Source organism: Hoplias malabaricus, chromosome 13 (genome assembly GCF_029633855.1).
Source record: "Hoplias malabaricus isolate fHopMal1 chromosome 13, fHopMal1.hap1, whole genome shotgun sequence".
In the NCBI taxonomy this organism is placed as follows: Eukaryota; Metazoa; Chordata; class Actinopteri; order Characiformes; family Erythrinidae; genus Hoplias; species Hoplias malabaricus.
In genome coordinates, this window is record NC_089812.1 from 26,445,403 (window position 1) to 26,470,190 (window position 24,788).

The following is a 24,788-nucleotide window of genomic DNA, read 5'->3' on the forward strand; positions in this document are numbered from 1 at the left end:
TCATGCATTTATTCATTATCTGTAATCCTTATCCAGTTCAGGGTTGCGGTGGGTCCGGTGCCTACCCGGAATCACGAGGCGCAAGGCTGGAACACACCCTGGAGGGGGCGTAAGAGTTCATCTTTAAATACTATTAAAAATATAATTACTATTAAAATGTTTCAATGCATAAATACAAATGATTCGACACAGAAGCACAAATCAGAGTTTACACAATATAGTTTAAGCACAATAGTTTCTCTTGTAATGAATAACAAGTGTTTACCATAAGGAGTCATATTATAATATTTTATTATTTGTTATATTATTATATGAACATCATCAATAGAAGTTATTAGTCTAGTTATTAGTATAGAGATTAGTCTCTATTATATTTCTGAGCGAAGAACACGTCTCCCAATTTAAATGGAAATTAGAAACATTACTGAATGGCTTGATTGTTATGGCCACAAGATGGTGCTAAAGCCATCCAAGTCCCCAAGACCAAGTAGAGCAGATATATAAATCAGTTCACAAAAATGAAGACGTGACGTGCAAAAAACTAATAATTCTAATCTGCATCACTGAAAGGATGAAAATGTATAAAGTTAATACTGAGAGGTTATTGATTAATATATTATAGTAAATGGATCCCAATAGATTTATCACTGTTGTAGACAAAATAACAGCACATTATATTTATGGAGAACAATAAATATCTAATAGCAACTGCAAAACCTTTGTAATGAATGTAAATTAATTGTTCATCTTCAGGTCCTTAATGTGTGGAGTAAATCCTTCACCATCTCATAGTCTTGACTGCATTCTTCCTGTATTTAAGTAGATTTCTAGTTATGACAGTCCCTCCTGATTTATCAGTAAGTCAGGAAAATAACCAAAAACCACAAACTTTCAGATAAATACTACACAAATGTGCTTTTAATTAAGTATTATAATGCACTTTTTGTTATGCTTAATTTGTTTATTTTCCTACTACTCCAGATTATTTGCAATATGAAGTCAAAGTGTACTTTTAGTACTTTTACAAAAAAAGAAGTAAGGAGTAAAGGCATTGTTAAGGATAAGTGTAAAATAAACTTACACTAGGCAGCATCAAGTTGCATGTTTTGAAAACACAGTTTCATGGTAGATGATGCTCAATGATGATTCTCCAGATTATTTGAAAACATTTATAGTACCAATACATCATCGTATGTCGTTATAGTCATTATTTATATGTTATAGTCATAAAAACAACTCAGTAAAAAGACTGGAATACTTAAGACAATGAGCCTCAATATAAAGAAAAGTAGAAGTTAAGAAACACCCACATAAATTATAGTGATCCCATTTTAGATGCAAGCTGTGGGGAAACGGGAGAGCTGTTAGACCCCACCCCCCACAGCTTGTGTCTAAAACAAGTTCACTGTTTTCTATATGGGTGTTTCCTTACTTCTCTCTTACTCTCCTCTTACTTTTGAGACACCACATGTATCTCTTACCCTTCCCTGTTATAAAGTGCTGTCCTGCTGCATCAGATTCCTATGAAACAAAACACTTGGCGGAATTTAAACTCAATTTGCTAGTCTTCACTTTTTCTTTCAACACATTTCAGAAGCTTCTTCTTCACATGCAAACATCATTCTTCAGCCTGTCTTCAACTTCAGTTAAGAGCCTGCCTCTACAAACCTTCAGAGACACTTACACAAACCTAATATATAGAGCTTCTCACAGTGGCACAGTAAAACACTTATGACTAAGCTTTAAGAAAATACAAAATAAGCAGCACTTCATGTCTATTATGTGGCACATAATGAATATTTGAATGTAAGCTTAATTATAAGTGTTAAATTACAATAATATCAGGCTTTAAAATCCCTATCTAAAAAGCAGCAATTATCAGATTAGCAGACTAGGTTCTTCATGAAAAGTGGTTTAGGAAAATCTCTTCACATAACAAAGCTCACTTCTATTGAAGCACTAACAGGTAAGTCTCAGCTCCGTACTAAAGCTTGCCTGGCCACACTGGCTTGGCGACAGAGATGTATATCCAGGCAGTATGTGGCTCATTATTGGCTTCTTGACTCATTCTGGGGAGAGCATGGTAGAGCCAGGCTGTTTCTGCTGCTCTGTAGCCCTATCCAAAAGTTCTACACTCAGCAGGGTGCTCTCAAATCCAGGGTCCCCCTGGCTCAGGCCAGGCGTAGTCAAACATTGCCCATGCGTCCCGAAATATTTTTGAGGTGGACTCCTTTCCTTGTGACCTTCACGTGGATGAAGAGTGTGGCCGGAGAGAGGCTGGAGCCATCTGCTTTCAGCAAGTGGATATGCCGGTAACCTGGTGGTTAGAGACCATTTTATAGCAGTGGAATAAGCAAGAATCAACTCTACTTAATTTTCCCTTTACTCCAAATATATTCATTCATATTGTTTAGTGTGCAATGTTTGCTTCTTTGTTTTGTGCTGGATATATGAGGCTAATGCACCAGGCATCAAAAGGCTAATCTAACATAAACTTATAGCTTACATCCAGACAACGTGTAAACGTGTAAAATAGCTCTGCTTAGATACATCTGTATGAGAGTTATAGTCCTTTATAGCATTCAAACACAAACATGCACACATACCTATGCGCAAGCTGGTGAAGGGGATGGTGAACTGGCCGACAAAGTCGTTCTTGCTAGTGTGGTCATGATCCTCCACCACAAAACGTACCAGTGCCAGCTCTGGAACCTGCAGCTGGAAGCTCAAAGTGCTGTCCCAGCGTGGGTTAAAACCTGCAGTGACCATAAGACACTAATTACACACAATTCTTGTTTTGCTTGGAGGCCGTCTTTGTATAATAACATAAACCTCTTTGTGAGTAAGGCATGCTCAAGGTTCACAGTCAGTAATTAACTATTAGGGCATTCAAAAGGGGCAGACTGAATGTTTAAATAGCATACAATACTAACACTCTAATGTTTGGCTTCATTGTTATGTCATTGATAGGACCTCCATTAGGACAGGTTTCCTAAAACCTAACAAATGTTATTAGTGCTAGCTTTGCAGCACAGCATAAAGTTTTCAAAGCTTTAAGCAATTGCTGATTGTAGGTTGTGTAGTCTGGTTCTGAAAACTCAGATAGATGAAGAAAATAATGACCCAGAGACAGAGATGGAGATGGTCCTACCATTGTTGGTGATGTGATGGGTTTTGGCACGCGCTTTGTCGATAGACACTCCATGTATTTCCACCCAAACTTGTGGGTCCACAATGGAGTTTGGCTTGTCTGGGTTAATCTTAGGTAACTGCTGGGCAGAAATCACCTGTAGAAGGTACATAATGGAACACCGCTGAATTTCCTCATATTCCTAATTTAATTCTTTAAAAAGTTTTTTTTCAGATTTTTCAAAATTGCTGCATAATGCAGTCATTGACATTTAAAGAACATGATACACAGTGATTTGATTGCACATGTGGTGATGTGAACCAGGAATTGTGCAATCAACAAAGCATCAACTGTGGTTAATATCCAAAGTGAAATGTTAAACTCCATGCATGACTATTTCGCTCTAGAACAGGGGTGCCCAACTCCAGTCCTGGAGGGCCGGTATCCAGCAAAGTTTGGTGATTGCTCTGCTAAAACACACCCCTTTAACCTGGCAATTAACAGATGAGTTGACTCAGGTGTGTGTGAGCAGAGGTATAACCAAAATTTGCTGGATACCGGCCCTCCAGGACTGGAGTTGGGCACCCCTGCTCTAGAAGATCCAGCATAGATTTTTGCCATAAATAGAGTGTTTCTGACCCGTATGGTGAGTTGGGTGGGCATGTGTCCAGGTCCTCTGCCTGTTTTTTCAGGGTCAAAATCTGCATTGGACTGACACAGGAAGTCCGGTTTCAGCACATAACCACAGCCACCATTGGGCAGGAAACGACCACGGTTCAGATCCATCTGCTCTCCTGGTGTCTGGAAATTCAGAGCCACTGACAAACAGATAAACAGTATCATCTTGCAAGTCCTTCATTCATTCATTCATTGTCTGTAACTGCCTATTAAGTTCAGGGTCACAGCAGTTACCCAGAGTGGGATTTGAACCCAGAAACCCGCCCCCTTCTGAAATCCCTTTATGTACTCATACATATATTAACCAACAAATATAAATGTCACAGTAATATTAAATAATTTGCACTTTTGATAGCACTGATGACAGGAAGCAGTGGAGGATAGGGTTTTAGATGATGTTTTTGGTGTTACTACACTTTACCAACTGACTGACTTTTTTTTTTTTTTGTGAATTAAAGTACAATTTGCTTGTTGTCAAACTGCCTGTGGATTTTTGTGATCTGTGCTATGGACTGTGAATTTAAACTGGGGAAATCATTTATTAAAACAGAATATCCAACTGCCTTTAGTAATAATATTTTACACAAACATACCTTAGAAACATGATTATGTTCTCACTAAAACACCAATTATATGAAGCTATGATTTATGTTGAAAATAAATACAGATTTTATATGAATGTTCAGTTTTATACATACCCATATGGCAGCCTCCATTCCACATGTCCTGTGGGTCATAGTTGGAGGACTGCAGCCTCTGGCCTGATGGGTAAATCCGGCTCAGACACCTGCTGTTGTGTCTTACAAAGAGCTTTCCTAACAGAGGCAGAAAATGTACATATAAGAAATCAGTACATGGTATAAATAAAAATAATCACTGCTGGAACAAGATAGCAGTCCGTCATAGAACAGGATTCCTTAAGTGAGTGAGTGACAGAATGACTGAATAGCCTTTTTGAAATGTGCATGCACAAAGAGTGTAGCATAGACAGCAAGTACTTGGAGAAATGAGGGGTGACAACTAAAATTTTAGTTGTTACCCCTCATTTCTCCAAGTACTTGCTGTCTATGCTACACTCTTTACCCCTCATTTCTCCAAGTAGCAAGCATGTGTGTCCTTGCTTGAAATATTGTAATGTGGCCTGTATTAATTATTACATAATTGTTAGATCGCTTGTAAGCTTGATGACCAATTATAGTTCATGATTGTACTGTTATACTGTTTTTCAACAATCAGGCCTACTAAAATAGAGTAAAAATGTGTTAAAGTGGTTTTACTCTGTCAGTCTTAAAGCAGGGAAAACAAAAATGTGCAGAGGCCAAGTTGTTGGAGAAAGCATCCTAAACTCAGAGTGCAACCCTCATTTGAAATTTGTAGGAGCACAGCTATCCATTCACTTCAGTGTTTCAGACCCTTGAGTATTCTGTACACTTCACTATTCCAGTCACTGTGTTTTATAGTTCACTATTCTGTACACTTACATTTTCTGCTTTTAATGACATAAATCATACTTCTCTAAATTTCACCAGTTATGAAATAACTCTTTCAATTAAAATTGTTGGTAAAATCATAGCAGTAGTGTGAACCAGCCTTCAAACTGCTGTCGTATCCAGTTATTAATCTTTAGATTTATACTTTAGTAACTAATACTCCATATTATCCAATATTTACCATGATTTGCTCATTGTATCTCACCTGATTCCTTGATAAATTTGAGGGCTTCATTCTCAGAGAATGAAGACATCTCACTGGGGGGTTTCTGTTTGGCAGACTCAAATCCACTAAAAGGCACACTGCTACAATAGACCACCAGATCTGACAACTCAGGACTTAGCTTAGAAGAACCTGATAGCTAGGGAAGGAGAAATATAACGTAGACACACAATCACACTTAACTATTTCAGAACAGTGAACGAAATTATTATAGTTGAAACACCGGCAGGAACTTTTTAGTCCGTCTTGAATCTGAAGTATTTTCTTTAAAATTAACAGAAAATTTACTTATTTTGTATCAGAACACACTGAGATAGCATTTGAACACATTTAAATCTATTCACATTTTCAAACATGCCATATTATTTTTCAAATCTTCTTTGACATAATACTTCTGTTTCGCAAAGCATAAGTGGACTGAAATTCAATGAGGCAAATTTGTTTCTAGCACATTATATACTTACAATTTTCTAGGGATTTATTAATGAATTGGACCACAGTGTCAAGGGAACTCACTTTCCCAGGATCCTCCTCTGAGGTGGAGGAGAAGCTGGCAGAGCTATTTGTCTTTCCTAGTAAACCAGCAGACAGCTTCTTTCCCTTCACCAGGATTCGTCCCTTCAGCTCCTGCGGATTTTAGAGACATCCTCACATGTTACTGCTACTAACTGTGATTTACCGTCTTAGCACATGTAGATAAGCATTACTTGTTTATATTTGTAAGTGTGTGTGTGAGAGATAAAGAGAGAGAGAGAGAGAGAGAGAACAAGGGCGGGAGAGAGGGAGAAAGATGTGCACCTCTGGTGATGGTAGCTGTTTAAGTGGCTGGTTACTGATTGGTTTGGTGAGGAGGGCCGAACCCAGTATGGAGCGAAGGTGGTGTGCCATGACAGCCTGCTGCTCCACACAACAATGATTCTCCAAAGAAAGGATCAGAGGATATGGAGATGCCTGGAAAGATTCAGAATGACAGAGAATCAAAACTTCATCCAAGATTTTAATCTCCCATGCTCAATAATAAAAGAAAAAAAAACTAAATATTACTAACTATATAACTAAATAACTATTCTGCCTAGGGGGCGGTGCATGGTGGTGCAGCAGGTAGTGTCGCAGTCACACAGCTCCAGAGACCTGGAGGTTGTGAGTTCCATTCCTGCTCCTGGTGACTGTGAGGAGTTTGGTGTGTTCTCCCTGTGTCTGCGTGGGTTTCCTCTAGGTGACTGTCTGTGAGGAGTGTTGTGTGTTCTCTCTGTCTCTGCGTGGGTTTCCTCCGGGTGACTGTCTGTGAGGAGTGTGGTGTGTTCTCCCTGTGTCCACGTAGGTTTCTTCCGGGTGACTGTCTGTGAGGAGTATGGTGTGTTCTCCCTGTGTCTGCATGGATTTCCTCCGGGTGACTGTCTGTGAGGAGTGTGGTGTGTTCTCCCTGTGTCTGCGTGGGTTTCCTCCACGTGGGTGACTGTGAGGAGTGTGGTGTGTTCTCCCTGTTTCTGTGTGTGTTTCCTCTGGGTGCTCCGATTTCTTCCCATGGTCCAAAAACACACATTGGTACGTGGACTTGCGACTCAAAAGTTTTCATAGTGAGTATGTATCAACCTGTGAAGGACTGGTGCCCCCTCCAGGGTGTGTTACTGCCTTATGCTCAATGATTCTGGGTAGGCTCCAGACCCACCATGACCCTGAACTGGATAAGCGGTTACAGACACTGAATAAATGATGAATATTCTGCCTAGTTTTTAAATTAACACTCACAGAACGTTTTCAAATATTTCTGCTTTAATTTTATACTACTTTATTCAAAGCTAATTGCCACCAACACTTTTTTCAAGATATGTTACTTCTTTCAAAAACTTAATTATTAACATAAGTTATTAAAATATTAACATAAACAATACTGGCCAAACTCACCTGCTACACAAATTAACACACATTAACACACACAACTAGGTATTGCACAAAGTTCACACTAGTAGTAGCTCATGGATACAAACACAAAAATGCGAGATGCACATACACAGAAAGAGTGTGCTTGTTTGCCCTCACCTTGAAGGCGTATTGTGCAATGGTTTCTATGACTTCCTTGAAGGGAATTTTTGAAGTGAGTGTGTGTCCATGACAGATTACAGGCTCTCCTTTATCACCGTCCCAACAATCCAGCTCCACACAGCGGCACCCCTGATTTAGAGCCCTGAACACACAGTTTTGTAGTGATTGTTCAACAAAAACAACTATATAGGGATATAAAATTAATAACAATATAGGGAGCATAAAATTAATGTATTTGTGTAGTACACGTTGCATGCGTAAATCAATATACACTTTAGTGGGGTACACATATTTTTCTTCTCTGTGTGTGCCTGTGTGTTGTACCTGATGTAGGGCTCTGTGCTGCTCTCGCTGGTCACCTGGTCTTTGGTGAGGTAGGTGTTGTGTGATGAGGATATGTAGTAGTGGGCGAGTGGGTGCTTCATATCCTGATGGATGTGTGTGTGATCTGGGTTAACCACATCATTTTCTCGGGACAGCATGTATAAGGTGAAGCCATTCTGAGTCATAAACAGGTTCTTCTGGGCTGAATGAAACAAGCAGAAGCATTCTATGAAATACAAGCAGAAGTTCTATGAGAGGAATACACTGCACAGAAAATGTGTTTGTGTGTGAGTGTGTGTGTGTGTTTGTGTGTGTACCCCAGTCGTTAAGTTCAAAAGTGAGGATGAGATTCTGGGCATGGCTCAGTGAGGCGTCCTCGCCCTGGTCACCCAGGAAATCTCTCAGTTCTAAAGTGGACAGCACACAGCCGTTACTGGAGTAGTGACGGAACACAGCATCCAGCTCTGGCCTCCGCAACAACTCCCGACAAAACTCCTCAATCTCCACATGATCCAGACGCCCGTCACATGACTTGTCACATTTCTATATTTCACAGAAAGAGTGAGAATTACAAAAAAAAGAGACTGACTATATGTAAAAAAGCACACACATGATGCAATGTTTAAGGGGTTAAATCTGACCTTGTTTTTGGTTATTTTGGTACAATTTGCAAACACAACATGTCTTTTGAAACTATTTGCACACCAGTGGAATACAGATAGCAACGATTAGACATGCAAGATTTTACATTTAAATTTCTTACATTAAAACTTTCAAAAAAAAAAAAAATAGGCAAATACTTCTGAATATTACAGATAAATATTATCAGCAGTAACACTGCAAATTATATGCATCTCAATTGCTACTTTTAGATTATGCATCAAGATGTATCACATATGTAGTACATATCTCTCTGGGATCGTGTTTTAAATACACTGCAAATTGTTAAACACATGCAGATACATCACATTCACTGTAAACTGTTTTTCATTGCAGTAGGCCAGACTGAGACATGATACAGAGAGCAGAGGACCTCTATCAAGATTTGATAGCAGGGGCCCACTTATCCCTCCTGCCCAGAAAGAGAGAGAGGGGGAGGTTTGTAATTAAAGACAGACTGAAGACAAACATTCCAGCAGAAAGTTTCTGAAACCCTACACTACATTCAATAATAACATCCAAACATATGGCCCATCTCTCTCTCTCTCTCTCTCTCTCTGTCTCACACACACACACACACACACAGACCTTAAAGAGGCTGCGTGCATACTGTTCATTCAGATCTATGTTGATCATCTGGAGCAGGTGTTTGATCTCGTCGTAACTCATTTTCCCATCTTGGTTCAGATCAGCTCGTCTCAGATAGCTTCTGATCCAAGTGAGTGCAGTTAAGGACAACAACGCTCCAATCCAATTTCAACTTGTACATTCTCCATAAACACACATTGTTCTTTTCTATATTTATTTAATAATTTATTTATTATAGAATATGAAAATATATGCTGCCCTTTACTCACAATGGATTGAACAATATAAATCCTGAATTATTTGGGAAAATTCTTGTTTCATTAATTTCCATTCAAAAATTATAGTTTAATTTTATAGAGGTTCTGTTGCAACTACTCACTGTCTTGCATTGTGCAGTGATTTAGAACACTTGTCATACGTATTTATTAGTACACTTATCTCTCTTTTTCCTCACACTTTCAGAGAACAACGCAAGTGAAATACTGTCTTCTACTTTGCAAGTCACTGACCTATAGAGTTTCTATCACATTGCTATGCTATGATTATTGGTGAAGGATATTGGTCAAGTTTTTCTTTCTGACTCATGTTGGAGACACGGTCTTTGAGTGTACGGATGCCACGGACCCAACACTTTGCCTCCTCCGGAGATGAGCAGCATAGATCCAGACTCTTCCTCCCATCTCGAAACACCAATGTAAAACACTGAGCGTCAGGAACAGACCCGGACAACCGGCGTAAACACTCCGACTGACAGCCTTCCCTTACACACTCCACCTCGGTCACACAGACTGAGAGAGAGAGAGAGAGAGAGAGAGAGAGAGAGAGAGAGAGAGAGCGAGAGCGAGAGAGAGAGACAGACAGTTTTACAACAATATTCTATTATAAACTGATATAGGACAGAGTCAGGCTGTTTAAAACTTTATATATCATAATAAGTACAGGGAGCAAATGTGAAGTGTATTTGTGTGTATGTGTGCGCATTTGTTTGATGAAAGATGAGTCTTGATTTCTCGTATCTTGTAAAAATTGACTGTTTAAAAAAAACATCCACAATGTTCCTAAAAAGCCACATCTAAGCCTCTGCAGTAAAGACTGTATGACTTGAAAGAAACCATTTAATCGGTTTTCCTGGAACTGTGTGTTTTAAGAGAGAAACAGTGTGTGTTTCCACACTTCAGTTATTTATATTCTGGCAATTATTCTGGCCTTTATTCACCAGCTCTGTTCTGCAGCTGAAGTCAACTTTTCTTTACAAACATTTACTGGTTTACATTAGCTGTTATCGGCTGGTGCAGCTCAGGGGTTAATACCAGGTACTGGGTAATAAATCTGTTTCTATACAGAAGAATAGTGTTTGATTCAATGCTTTGGTAAATACACTATGTTAGAAAAGTTATTTTACGCTGTATAAAACCATCTGCCAAATTTTCAAAGTTGGGAAAATTACCATTGGAATTAATGGCAATTAATTGGTAATTAATGGGAATTAATGTGAATAAAATGGGAATATTCAAAGCTAAATGTGAGAAACTTACATATTGTTGGTGAAAAATATACTGAAGCAAAATCTTGGCTAAAATAATTAGATATGATACCAAAACAGTTAAACAGCAAAGCTGTTCCTCAATCCCAGGCACATGGCACATTACACACTGTTCATTCCTTCATCACATGTACAGCATATGTCCAGATGATTTCTAGAAACCTGACACTCACCTACTTAAAGCACACATTTGGACCAAAGGACTACCTAAAGTTTTGATGAGGTTCATATTTGTATTGACAGTAACGGCACTGAAACATTTAAGCAACTATTAAATCAAGGTGTAAGCTCACAGATGCTTGCTATCTGATAAATCAGAAAAGCAGAGAGGTTAGCTTCCCAATGCTAGCTACCTATATTTTTTGCCTCAACAGGTTTCTGCAACCAAGAATTATTCATTCATTCATTCATTATCTGTAACCGCTCCAAGTCAGGGTCACGGTGGGTCCAGAGCCTCCCTGGAATCATTGGGCGCAAGGCGGGAATACACCCTGGAGGGGGCGCCAGTCCTTAACCAAGAATTCATTCATTCATTTATTATCTGTAACCGTTTATCCAATTCAGGGTCGCGGTGGATCCAGAGCCTACCTGGAATCATTGGGCATAAGGCGGGAATACACCCTGGAGGGGGCGCCAGTCCTTAACCAAGAATTAATACTTATTAATTATTTATATAACATTTTGAAGACAATTACCTTTAGTGTTTTTATACTTTGTCATTTTATTCAACAGAAAAATGCCATGCGCATCAACTATGACATCACGTGTCATAGTTATTTGTATTGTTATGCCTTCATGTCTGCTTTTGACAAAAAAAGGGTACACTGATGAGTGTATATAGTTCCTTTAAATTATCCAGTATTTCCTATTAATTCCAATAAATCTCCATAAATTCCCAAAGTTCCCAAAATTTGGAATATTTAAGTTTCCAAGCTGAAGTTCCCATGGAATGTTAAAGGTAATTTACTGGAAATGTATCTGAAATTTTCCACCCCTTTGCAAACCTATGTTTAATATTAGTTTGAGTTTACATAACTTTCTAACAAGTACATATGAAATTCTGAGTTGCAGAGTGGAGTGTTCCTGATAATAATAATAATAAAAAACCCAGATATTGTGTGTATTGGCGTTCCTAAAAATGTAAAGTATTTAACTTGTTATAAACTTGTTGCACGCATGTTTGCGATAACATGCAGGTGATTATCAGCTGTACGTGTAGTATTTGAGTGGGCTGACAGTCAGCTGACAATAGCGTTTATCTAAATTTATCTGAAGAGTTTGTAGGTATTAATACTAGAAGAGAGTACATGTTTTGGCAGCTGAAGGCTGTGGCTGAATGGGGTGCCAAATGTGCTAGCCATATATTTCCACAAAGCTCTCTACACACAGGCCACAGTATTTACTTAAAACGTGTCTGACCCCTGAACATCCCAGCAATCAGCACTACTTAGACTGCAAAGAAAGAGACATAATTGAATCATTTGGCCTAAAATCCAATTTATAATTTCTCTAAAGGTATTATATAAGCCTAGGTTTGTCTGATACCTAAAAATCGATTCTTTAATTTTGCACAGGAGCTATTAAATCTAATGTATATAACATATAGTATGTAATTAAATTACATGTTTAAATCATCACTGTTGTCTCAAAATTACACAATATTTGAGTTAAATAATAATTATTTTACAGACATTTACTTTAACATGTTATTTAGTACTACATTTATTTTAAAATGTGTAATACAGTGCTAAAATTACAAAAAACTTTTGCATTTTAATCAAATTTTTAAACAGAATGGATTAATCTTACAAGTATCCAGGCAGCCTACTTTTATTATGTTGCGACTGCTGCTTTAGCAGCGGTGCAATATATTGTTCTTCTTAAGTCTGATTCTTCTTCTTTTTATTATTATAAACAATACATTATTATAAACAATATATTGTAGTTCTTAAGTCAAATTATTATGTTAATATATTGTTCTTCTTAAATGTTTCACAAAATTTATTTTAATTATTTATATATATTTTGGGCTAAACATTTACCACAACTTTTCTGGTGTATTTCATAGATATTGACCTGACCTGATTTAAAATGGATAACTGTTTGGAGATTTATCTCTCATTTGAAAACATTAATTAGTGTGCATTTTAGAATATATGGAAAATACATTTTATTAAATATTACAAGAGTTTGGTATGGGTTTAATTGGTTCTGTACAAACAACGAATGTACAACCACAAAAAAAACAACATAAAGAGATGTTGTTGCTCACATTATTCATAAGAGTCCTCAGTCCCACTGCCTGCTGGTCAACACCCCCCCCCCCCCCAAAATGATCACCTGGAACTTGCGTATTGAAATGTGCCTGAAAATTCTCACATGTAGTTAGTTGTGTATCAGCTCAGCTATATGTTCATCAGAGGTTCATATTTTAAGTTTGTTTAAATGTATTATTTTATTACAATGGGTGAACTACTACTGGGGTATTAGGGGCTACTAGTGGGTGAACTGTAATATCAACACACTACAGAACAGTACTAAATATTGTTGCAACATATTTTCACAATCACATAACAGTATGCCATTATAAAATAATTCTCATTCTATTATAACATTGTTCTTTCTCCTTTTTACCCCCAACTCCCCATTACTCCTCATTCGTCATTGTTGGATCCTCTCAACTGGTTCCTGTTTCCGCCGGCCTTACCCCAGAACCTCTCCTTCCCCTACCCACTGGAAGGATCTCCAGGTAAGTTTTTTTTTTCACACACCTTTTAATAACTCCACACTCTATGACATAATATAGTATTCTTTAAGTGCTCTATTTTTACAAAAACCTTTTACATCTCATTATTCTTGAAAACTGTTTTCCTTTATTTGATTAACCAAGTGCATGTGTATGATCAGATGACTAACAATCTGATTTTCTGCAGTCATTAAATTGTAAACTCTATTTAAATGCACTCAATTTCCTGTAGGTCTCACTCCTCCAAATAAACAGTTCATTATTTTATAGCCCTGGTCTGACAGGATTTATATTACATAGGAAACTGGGATTATGTAATTTTTACACATGACATCACTACATTTTATAAATGAATTTACCCAGACAAGAAATATTGATGCAACTTATGGAATTGGGAATGTCTACTTGTTTTTGTGGACTTTTACACTGTTCTGAGCCAAACAACTAAATAGATAAACCTTAAAACATTTTTTTCTTCTACACCTTAATAACATAATGATAATATGCAATTATTTGTCCTTGTACAACAAAATGTGTCTTTCACATTTAACCCATCTGTGACATTGAAAACACACACACGCACACACACACACACACACACACACACACACAAGTGCCCTAGGGGCTGTGAACACACACACAGAGTGGCGGGCATCCATCCCGAGCACCCGGGCACTTCTGGCGCCAAGCCAGGTCCTCTAACAATTAGGCCAAGGCTGCCCCCAGATAGTGTAAAAGAATAATGTGATAATGTGCTGTCTTTCATAAAGTTATTGTTCAATTTAATTTTAGTAAGTTAATGAGTAGCTAACATATTTTGTATTCTGTTTTAATCATCAATAATTTTAAATATCAAAAACAATATATAAAATATCAATAATTATTCCACAATATTCTGTTTTAAATAATGGATTTCTATTAGCAAAGTGACAGTTTGTCTAACCAGTAAAATCTAACAAACTATATTTTCTGTAAATTAGCTCTAAAATCAAAGGGCTATGTCCAGAAGCTTGTTATTGTCTGTTTTATTTTACTTACATGCTAATTTGCTTTTTTACAAATGTACAATTATTTTTTTTTGTCAGAAATGCATACTACAAGGACATTCCGTGAATACATTTTTACTATATATTGATCATAGAAAAATATGGCATTAATTTAATTTTTAAATTTCATTTTTAAATTTGTATTACACAAACACAGAATATTCTATTGTTTTTTCATGTTTCAATTGTGTTTTCACATAGTTCTGTCATTTGTTTATTTGCTATATCTATTTGATGTATGAAAGCTTGGTAAACACGAGTTTTGGTGTTATAATATTGACATTATTCCATTTCTTTGTAATATGCTATCTGTTTTACTTGCAGACTGCAGACAGGTTGGCGCTGTGAGAGATATTGCTGAGTGCTAACTTTTTGTTTTGCTGCTTGTGTAGCTGCTTACAAACTGTAAGTAGCTTGAACACAAGTTGTTAAGTTTTATTTATATTTAGATCATTGTTCACAGAGTACACTTTTCAATTTATTGTAAAGTTTTGTCGTTCAGTCCTTAACAACTAATAAAATGCCACGGAGGAACAGAAAATCCTGTACAAAAAAGGAGCAATGGAAAATATGTATTGAAGTTTCAGACAAAGAAATTTTGATTGATACTAATGACACCCCTTTGTGTAATGACTGTGAATTGGAAGAAACATCCTTTAACCAATCAATTGAAAAATAGGGCCTATTTTGCAGTCTGTTACAAGATGAATTGAACTATTGGGTATGAATATATAATCAATTCGAGAATATTAGCTATGTGGGTTAGAATAAAAAGTATAATCCCTGACTCGGGGGTTTAATTCCCTCCAAATATCGACCAGTCCGGAATCCATGCATATCTGATTAAGTACTAGTGACAATTTGGAATTAGTTAAAGTAGACGATTTATCTAAATTATGATCCAAGACGCAATTAAAATCTCCAGCCATAATATCTAAATTTCTGCGGTTATTGTTAAACAATAAAATAACATCAGACACAAATTAAGGACAGTCTTCATTTGGCGCATAAATGTTAAGCATAGTAATATGCTGTCCATATAACAGGCGTGAGATTATGACAAATCTGCCTTCAGGATCATTTATTTGTTTATCCAAAATAAATGGCAAGTATTTGTTAATTAATATAGCCATGCCTCGTTTCTTCACATTAGAATTAAAAGATGCAAAAAACACTTGTCCCACCCAATCTCTTCAATCTCTTCTTCTAACGAAGAAAGCGGACCAACAGACCGAGGCGGACCGCGTTCAGGCGGAGCCAGTGCTAGAGATCTGTGAGCGCACTCTATTTCAGGGGTAAAGTCCGGTGGAAGGCCAAGCCATCTCGACAGCATTGTGCACAAGAAATTAGTGAGGGTCACAGAGCCCTCCGCGTGCTCAGAGAGGCCAACAATTTTGATATTGTTTCGCCATCCGCGATTCTCCAGATAGTCAACCTTAGACTGAAGCTGCTGAATCTTCTTCTCCAGCATAACCAACTGGTTGCTGTGAGAGGCTGTAAGGCCCTCCACAACGGAGACCCGGCCCTCCGCTTCAGAGAGTTTAGTCTCACTTGAGGCAACTCTTTCTGTTAAATCAGTGAGAGCTGCACACAGTGAGGAGAGACTAGTATGGAATCAGATTTGTGCCAAAAAGAATCGCACAAAAAAATTGATCTCAAACGTAAAACTTATAACTTGCAAACAAAATATCCAGCTCTGACCTTTGTGCTCCATGACTTTTGTGCATACTCTCTGAGTTTTGTGCCAGCTTCACGAGTTCTGTGTGCGTGCTCTCTGAGTTTTGTGCCAGCTTCACGAGTTCTGTGTGCGTGCTCTCTGAGTTTTGTGCCAGCTTCACGAGTTCTGTGTGTATGCTCTCTGAGTTTTGTGCGCCAGCTTCACGAGATCTGTGTGCATGCTCTCTGAGTTTTGTGCCAGCTTCACGAGTTCTGTGTGCATGCTCTCTGAGTTTGTGCCAGCTTCACGAGTTCTGTGTGCATGCTCTCTCAGTTTTGTGCCAGCTTCACGAGTTCTGTGTGCATGCTCTCTGAGTTTGTGCCAGCTTCACGAGTTCTGTGTGCATGCTCTCTGAGATTTGTGCGCCAGCTTCACGAGTTCTGTGTGCATGCTCTCTGAGATTTGTGCGCCAGCTTCACGAGTTCTGTGTGCATGCTCTCTCAGTTTTGTGCGCCAGCTTCACGAGATCTGTGTGCATGCTCTCTGAGATTTGTGCGCCAGCTTCACGAGTTCTGTGTGTATGCTCTCTGAGTTTTGTGCGCCAGCTTCACGAGATCTGTGTGCATGCTCTCTGAGTTTTGTGCCAGCTTCACGAGTTCTGTGTGCATGCTCTCTGAGTTTTGTGCCAGCTTCACGAGTTCTGTGTGCATGCTCTCTCAGTTTTGTGCCAGCTTCACGAGTTCTGTGTGCATGCTCTCTGAGTTTGTGCCAGCTTCACGAGTTCTGTGTGCATGCTCTCTGAGATTTGTGCGCCAGCTTCACGAGTTCTGTGTGCATGCTCTCTGAGATTTGTGCGCCAGCTTCACGAGTTCTGTGTGCATGCTCTCTCAGTTTTGTGCGCCAGCTTCACGAGTTCTGTGTGCATGCTCTCTCAGTTTTGTGCCAGCTTCACGAGTTCTGTGTGCATGCTCTCTGAGTTTTGTGCCAGCTTCACGAGTTCTGTGTGCGTGCTCTCTGAGTTTTGTGCCAGCTTCACGAGTTCTGTGTGTATGCTCTGAGTTTTGTGCGCCAGCTTCACGAGATCTGTGTGCATGCTCTCTGAGTTTTGTGCCAGCTTCACGAGTTCTGTGTGCGTGCTCTCTGAGTTTTGTGCGCCAGCTTCACGAGATCTGTGTGCGTGCTCTCTGAGTTTTGTGCGCCAGCTTTACGAGTTCTGTGTGCATGCTCTCTGATTTTTGTGCCAGCTTCACGAGTTCTGTGTGTATGCTCTGAGTTTTGTGCGCCAGCTTCACGAGATCTGTGTGCATGCTCTCTGAGTTTTGTGCCAGCTTCACGAGTTCTGTGTGCATGCTCTCTGAGTTTTGTGCGCCAGCTTCACGAGTTCTGTGTGCATGCTCTCTGATTTTTGTGCGCCAGCTTCACGAGTTCTGTGTGCATGCTCTCTGAGTTTTGTGCCAGCTTCACGAGTTCTGTGTGCATGCTCTCTGAGTTTTGTGCCAGCTTCACGAGTTCTGTGTGCATGCTCTCTGAGTTTTGTGTGCCAGCTTCACGAGTTCTGTGTGCATGCTCTCTCAGTTTTGTGCCAGCTTCACGAGTTCTGTGTGCATGCTCTCTCAGTTTTGTGCCAGCTTCACGAGTTCTGTGTGCATGCTCTCTGAGTTTTGTGCCAGCTTCACGAGTTCTGTGTGTATGCTCTCTGAGTTTTGTGCGCCAGCTTCACGAGTTCTGTGTGCGTGCTCTCTGGGTTTTGTGCCAGCTTCACGAATTCTGTGTGCATGCTCTCTGAGTTTTGTGCCAGCTTCACGAGTTCTGTGTGCATGCTCTCTGAGTTTTGTGCCAGCTTCACGAGTTCTGTGTGCATGCTCTCTGAGTTTTGTGCCAGCTTCACGAGTTCTGTGTGCGTGCTCTCTGAGTTTTGTGCCAGCTTCACGAGTTTTGTGTGCGTGCTCTCTGAGTTTTGTGCCAGCTTCACGAGTTCTGTGTGCATGCTCTCTGAGTTTTGTGCCAGCTTCACGAGTTCTGTGTGCATGCTCTCTGAGTTTTGTGCCAGCTTCACGAGTTCTGTGTGCATGCTCTCTGAGTTTTGTGCCAGCTTCACGAGTTCTGTGTGCGTGCTCTCTGAGTTTTGTGCCAGCTTCACGAGTTTTGTGTGCGTGCTCTCTGAGTTTTGTGCCAGCTTCACGAGTTCTGTGTGCATGCTCTCTGAGTTTTGTGCCAGCTTCACGAGTTCTGTGTGCATGCTCTCTGAGTTTTGTGCCAACTTCACGAGTTCTGTGTGCATGCTCTCTGTTTTGTGCCAGCTTCACGAGTTCTGTGTGCATGCTCTCTGAGTTTTGTGCCAGCTTCACGAGTTCTGTGTGCATGCTCTCTGAGTTTTGTGCCAGCTTCACGAGTTCTGTGTGCATGCTCTCTCAGTTTTGTGCCAGCTTCACGAGTTCTGTGTGCATGCTCTCTGAGTTTTGTGCCAGCTTCACGAGTTCTGTGTGCGTGCTCTCTGAGTTTTGTGCCAGCTTCACGAGTTCTGTGTGCATGCTCTCTCAGTTTTGTGCCAGCTTCACGAGTTCTGTGTGCATGCTCTCTCAGTTTTGTGCCAGCTTCACGAGTTCTGTGTGCATGCTCTCTCAGTTTTGTGCCAGCTTCACGAGTTCTGTGTGTATGCTCTCTGAGTTTTGTGCCAGCTTCACGAGTTCTGTGTGCATGCTCTCTGAGTTTTGTGCCAGCTTCACGAGTTCTGTGTGCATGCTCTCTCAGTTTTGTGCCAGCTTCACGAGTTCTGTGTGCATGCTCTCTCAGTTTTGTGCCAGCTTCACGAGTTCTGTGTGCATGCTCTCTGAGATTTGTGCCAGCTTCACGAGTTCTGTGTGCATGCTCTCTCAGTTTTGTGCCAGCTTCACGAGTTCTGTGTGCATGCTCTCTGAGTTTTGTGCCAGCTTCACGAGTTCTGTGTGCATGCTCTCTGAGTTTTGTGCCAGCTTCACGAGTTCTGTGTGCGTGCTCTCTGAGTTTTGTGCCAGCTTCACGAGTTTTGTGTGCGTGCTCTCTGAGTTTTGTGCCAGCTTCACGAGTTCTGTGTGCATGCTCTCTGAGTTTTGTGCCAGCTTCACGAGTTCTGTGTGCATGCTCTCTGAGTTTTGTGCCAGCTTCACGAGTTCTGTGTGCATGCTCTCTGAGTTTTGTGCCAGCTTCACGAGTTCTGTGTGCGTGCTCTCTGAGTTTTGTGCCAGCTTCACGAGTTTTGTGTGCGTGCTCTCTGAGTTTTGTGCCAGCTTCACGAGTTCTGTGTGCATGCTCTCTGAGTTTTGTGCCAGCTTCACGAGTTCTGTGTGCATGCTCTCTGAGTTTTGTGCCAACTTCACGAGTTCTGTGTGCATGCTCTCTCAGTTTTGTGCCAGCTTCACGAGTTCTGTGTGCATGCTCTCTGAGTTTTGTGCCAGCTTCACGAGTTCTGTGTGCATGCTCTCTGAGTTTTGTGCCAGCTTCACGAGTTCTGTGTGCATGCTCTCTCAGTTTTGTGCCAGCTTCACGAGTTCTGTGTGCATGCTCTCTGAGTTTTGTGCCAGCTTCACGAGTTCTGTGTGCGTGCTCTCTGAGTTTTGTGCCAGCTTCACGAGTTCTGTGTGCATGCTCTCTCAGTTTTGTGCCAGCTTCACGAGTTCTGTGTGCATGCTCTCTCAGTTTTGTGCCAGCTTCACGAGTTCTGTGTGCATGCTCTCTCAGTTTTGTGCCAGCTTCACGAGTTCTGTGTGTATGCTCTCTGAGTTTTGTGCCAGCTTCACGAGTTCTGTGTGCATGCTCTCTGAGTTTTGTGCCAGCTTCACGAGTTCTGTGTGCATGCTCTCTCAGTTTTGTGCCAGCTTCACGAGTTCTGTGTGCATGCTCTCTGAGTTTTGTGCCAGCTTCACGAGTTCTGTGTGCATGCTCTCTGAGTTTTGTGCCAGCTTCACGAGTTCTGTGTGCATGCTCTCTGAGTTTTGTGCCAGCTTCACGAGTTCTGTGTGCATGCTCTCTCAGTTTTGTGCCAGCTTCACGAGTTCTGTGTGCATGCTCTCTCAGTTTTGTGCCAGCTTCACGAGTTCTGTGTGCATGCTCTCTGAGATTTGTGCCAGCTTCACGAGTTCTGTGTGCATGCTCTCTGAGATTTGTGCCAGCTTCACGAGTTCTGTGTGCATGCTCTCTGAGTTTTGTGCCAGCTTCACGAGTTCTGTGTGCATGCTCTCTGAGTTTTGTGCCAGCTTCATGAGTTCTGTGTGCGTGCTCTCTGAGTTTTGTGCCAGCTTCATGAGTTCTGTGTGCGTGCTCTCTGAGTTTTGTGCGCCTGATCCCTGAATTTTGCGAGCATTTTTGGCACAAACCTCTCGCGTGGGCGGGTTTTCTCAGGGCTGCCTTCCCATTGGCTAATGAGTTTTTGAGTGACAACTCAGTGCACTGACGTGTTAAATCATAAGAGCCGTTGTGGAATAGGTTCAATACGTTAGTACACGGGATTCTGAGCAGGAGCTCAAGCACTCATATAAAAATATTTTACAAATAAATAGAAATAAATGCTAATTTATTCTGTTTTATCCTGAGTAAACACAGACATCACTGTGCCTTTACCTCAGATCAGTACGAGAGACAAACAGGTTTGTTTTCACTGTAAATTTATCTATTTATTTCTTTTTTTAGACGAAACTACTTCAATATCTACATTGATATCGTCGGACTAAAAGGGTAAAAGTTGATTTTTGTTCTAATGCCAATGCTAATAAAACTACATCATGTACTTTGGAGAAAACAAATTTCCAAGTGGGAATTATGAGTTGGAGGCACATTCCAAAGGATTTGTCCTATTTGGAGGCTGGAAACTTGATTACGACTAAGCACTAGCTACAAAAAAGCAAATGTCAGAAACCAAAATTATTGTTGCTGTCAGAGAAAACCCAGACAAGAAACATCCTTAATTTTTAGGTAAAAAAAAAATACACTATTCCAAGCAATTGTGGATTATTTTAGTCCACTTATTACCAAAAATAAAGTAAGATCATTTGCAGAAAGGCCAAATTTGCTATACTAAAATACACCTAAAACACCAGGTTACCTTTAACAAGATAAATTACAATATTCAGGATTCATTTATTACTCATTTAAGATTAATGTATTTGCCTGTTCATACAATATAATAACAGACATAAGGGCCAAAATTGTTATTGTAGGTTTCTTTTTCACAGGTAAATAACACTTTCTTCTGGTCCTTCTAAATTCAGCAGCTGTGATAATTGTGTGGCTATTTTCAATCTTCTGGGAAAATCAAGATCTGTTTAGACATATGCTGAATCTAAATAATTTCTCCATGTGGTGAGAGATGAAATCAATATTGCGTCTCACCTAAATAGTATTAAAGATGAGTCATAACTGCCTTGGACTGACCTCGTTTCACACAAACCCTCAAAGGACTGTATAAATGTAATGTTTTAAAATTAGAACTGAACTGGGAACCCACGTGACAGCATCATTTCTGAGCATGCTCTGTACAGTCTTTTGTGTTGCCATGGAAGAGACCTGGTATAGATTTGCATTTGATTAAGATGGTCCAGGTAATGTTTCATAAATTTGTGTATCTGCTAAAAAGTATGGAATCACTGCTTAAAATAAAACATTTTACAAATATACATTAACAAAAGCTGTTAAACACTGAGTTGCAAGAGAGAGAGAAACAAAAGTGTGGAAGTGTGACAGAAAATTGTCCAAAAAATTAATCTCCAACCATGGTGACTCGCCTACTAAATTAATACAAAGAAATTTTATTGCAAGTTATTTTGGAGTCTTTCTGTTAATCATGACTTAAGTAATTTTCACAGAGCATGGCAAGCTGATGTGTCCAAATGGCATATAGTCAAAATAATGGAGACACATGGACATTCACTGGGACTATTTGCAAATAACTTTCTTCGATTTTGTGAAAGCTAAAACTAAAGCTTCTGACTGAATGTTTCCATGAGTAAGAGCAGTGGGTGAGAAAAAATGCAACATGTGTAAATGCATTCCTCTGCTCCATTGGGGCAGCAAACACACTAGGAATTCAGGTTTTTCTGCTCTCAGAGCAGATTAGGGCATAATTTCAGTTCTGTGGACTGTGATAATCACAGATTAGATTAGTGACTTAATAAAGAGCAGATGCCCAGAAATACTTCCTCAGTGCATGTATAATAATATACAACGTAGATATACTTGCTCACCTGTCAGGCTCACGGAGCGGACTGACGGGGGCGGACGCACTCGCTAAAACACATAACTTTTATTAAAGGAAAATAATGAAACAAATAGACTTGTAACAGAAGGAAAACAGGCTAAACTGGACATTAGGAATTAAACAGGGTGAACAGGACAGACAGACAACAAAACGAAACAACGACAAAGGAAATGAAACGACGACGGGGGAAACTTCGGAGATAGACAGATAACATGACCAACTTGACATAGGACAAGGTGAAATGTTCGACAAACAGGAAGTGAGGGAAGGGGACTTAAATACACGAACAGACGAGACACACCTGAAACATAACGAGGGTGACGAACAAGGAGGCGGAACAAAGGCAGAGACAAGAAACAACAACAAGCATAGCCATGTGCTCGCTCTCAGCACATGGCCGGAAAAAACAGACATGACGAGGGCGTGACATCACCCAACACTTTGTCCCTCTTTGATGCAGTGATATCCTCTACTCTTCTGCCTCACACTGCATCCCACTGCTGTTAAGTTAAAAGAACATTAGTGAAATCAGGTACTGATAGTTAGTTTTGAATCATGGCAGCACAGGGACCTGGAGGTTGTGGGTTCAAGTCCCCCTCTGGGTGACTGTCTGTGAGGAGTTTGGTGTGTTTTCCCTGTGTCTGCATGGGTTTCCTCCGGGTGCTTCGGTTTCCTCCCACGGTCCAAAAAAAAAAACATGTTGACATGTTGGTAGGTAGATTGGCAACTCGAAAGTGTCCATAGGTGTGAGTGTTAAAGCAAAATGTGTGTGTGTGTGTCACCTGTGAATGAATAGCACCCCCTCCAGGGTGTGTTCCTTCCTTGCGCCCAATGATTCTGAGTAGGCTCTGGACCCACCACGACCCCGTTATGAATTATATAAAGCTGTGTTTGCACAACTAAACAAACACTTGTATCAACCATTGGAGAACCTTAGTAAAAAATTCACAAATTACAAATCTTTGAACAAATAAAGTTAAAAAAGTAGTTTGAATGAGGAAGGTGTTTAGTGGAGTCTTACCAGATGAATAGGATATGGATGTGTGAGTCAGTGAACTAGAGCGTAGGCTGTAATGTTTATAAAGGTCAAACAAGTGTCCCATAAGTAATCAGCAGATATAAGAACATGCACAAACACACTGGTTTAAACACGCACATAGAAAACACAGGTGCACAGTAAGCACATTCAAGTGTGTTCGGTGTCCTGCCCTTTTTGGAATAGCAACAAATTCCTAACCTTTTATGTACTTGATGTAAACAAACTGTTCTTCAACATAATCCATGACTATGTCCTTTCAACACAAACTCTCCACTCCTCATTCAACTTTATTTGTGTACAATCACAGCTGTGATTATATATACACAACAGGGTAGGCATGAGGAAGGTGCGTCCATCGGCAGAAGCTAAACATGAAGAATGAAAACAGAATTCCACTGTTTTACTTCCATCTGTTTTAACAGTGAGTGATGAATGGCTCCCTTTAATAACAATAAAAAAAACTTCTCTAATTCAAGTTACACTCTTGGGTGTTTAAAGCATTCTGGCAAACATCCACATTATGTGGAATCTTCAGTGGAGTCTGAGCACTGTAGACTGGAACCATTTTTTTATTCAATACTAAGTTTTTCATGACACTTTAAATATTTTAACAGCCACCACTCTTCTGTAAAGGCTTTACACTAGACATTAGATCACGTCCCTGAAGATCTGACAGCATTTGGTAGCTCATTAGTGAGGTCAGGCTGTGATGTTGGACGATTAACTCTGGATCACAAAAAGCCACTCCAGCTCATACCAAAGGTATTGGATTAAGCTATATCACTCCAAAGAATGGAGTTCCTTTGCTCCACAGTCCAACACTGGGGGTTTCTAAAGCCCTCTAGGCCATGCTGGGCATTGAGAATAGTGACCTTGGGCTCATGTGCAATAGCAATTCTGCCAAACCTATTCTCTACTCTAATCATAGCTTCTGTAGACTTCCTTAGCCTTGATGTTCAAAATCTGACCCTAGGAAATCTGAAGTGAGGCATAAACAAATGCAGCTGAAAACAATGTACTGTGCTTAAGTATGTGCTTGTTCCTCTGCCAGACTCAGCCGAGACAGAAAGAGAAACAAAGGTGTAATTGTGTGCTAAGTCCACTGCCTTAGGGCTGGGCTTAGGGAGTGTTTAACTCCTGCATGTGAAAAATATGGAAGTTTCATTTTCTTTTACAGTACAACTACAAATTCCACCCAACAACAAAGGAACTCTCACTTAGACACAAGTCAGCATCTTGACTCAGTTCAGACTTTCTCCAGTCACTCTTTCTTTTTTACATGCACAGATCACACTGATCATTTTCAACCTCAATCCATTATGAGTGTATTAGTTACATTATAAGTTGCATGAACACAATATCACTGGGGACTACATATTTTCACAGGGTAAA

General features: G+C 39.9%; 1 protein-coding gene across 1 annotated transcript in view; it reads right to left on the bottom strand.

Moving 5' to 3' along the window:
• Positions 1–343: 343 nt before the first annotated feature.
• The window catches only part of plcd3a (phospholipase C, delta 3a), a 36,335-nt gene continuing 11,890 nt past the window's right edge, over positions 344–24,788 (bottom strand). The window contains exons 3-15 of the mRNA XM_066641826.1: positions 9,696–9,924; positions 9,137–9,266; positions 8,206–8,431; positions 7,889–8,090; positions 7,562–7,706; positions 6,320–6,472; positions 6,038–6,148; positions 5,504–5,660; positions 4,507–4,623; positions 3,770–3,948; positions 3,152–3,287; positions 2,607–2,756; positions 344–2,317 (exon numbers count right to left, since the gene is read on the bottom strand). Of these exons, the coding sequence (XP_066497923.1) occupies positions 2,187–2,317; positions 2,607–2,756; positions 3,152–3,287; positions 3,770–3,948; positions 4,507–4,623; positions 5,504–5,660; positions 6,038–6,148; positions 6,320–6,472; positions 7,562–7,706; positions 7,889–8,090; positions 8,206–8,431; positions 9,137–9,266; positions 9,696–9,924 (2,066 nt within the window). The 3' untranslated portion in view covers positions 344–2,186. The remainder of the gene's footprint in view (positions 2,318–2,606; positions 2,757–3,151; positions 3,288–3,769; positions 3,949–4,506; positions 4,624–5,503; positions 5,661–6,037; positions 6,149–6,319; positions 6,473–7,561; positions 7,707–7,888; positions 8,091–8,205; positions 8,432–9,136; positions 9,267–9,695; positions 9,925–24,788) is intronic.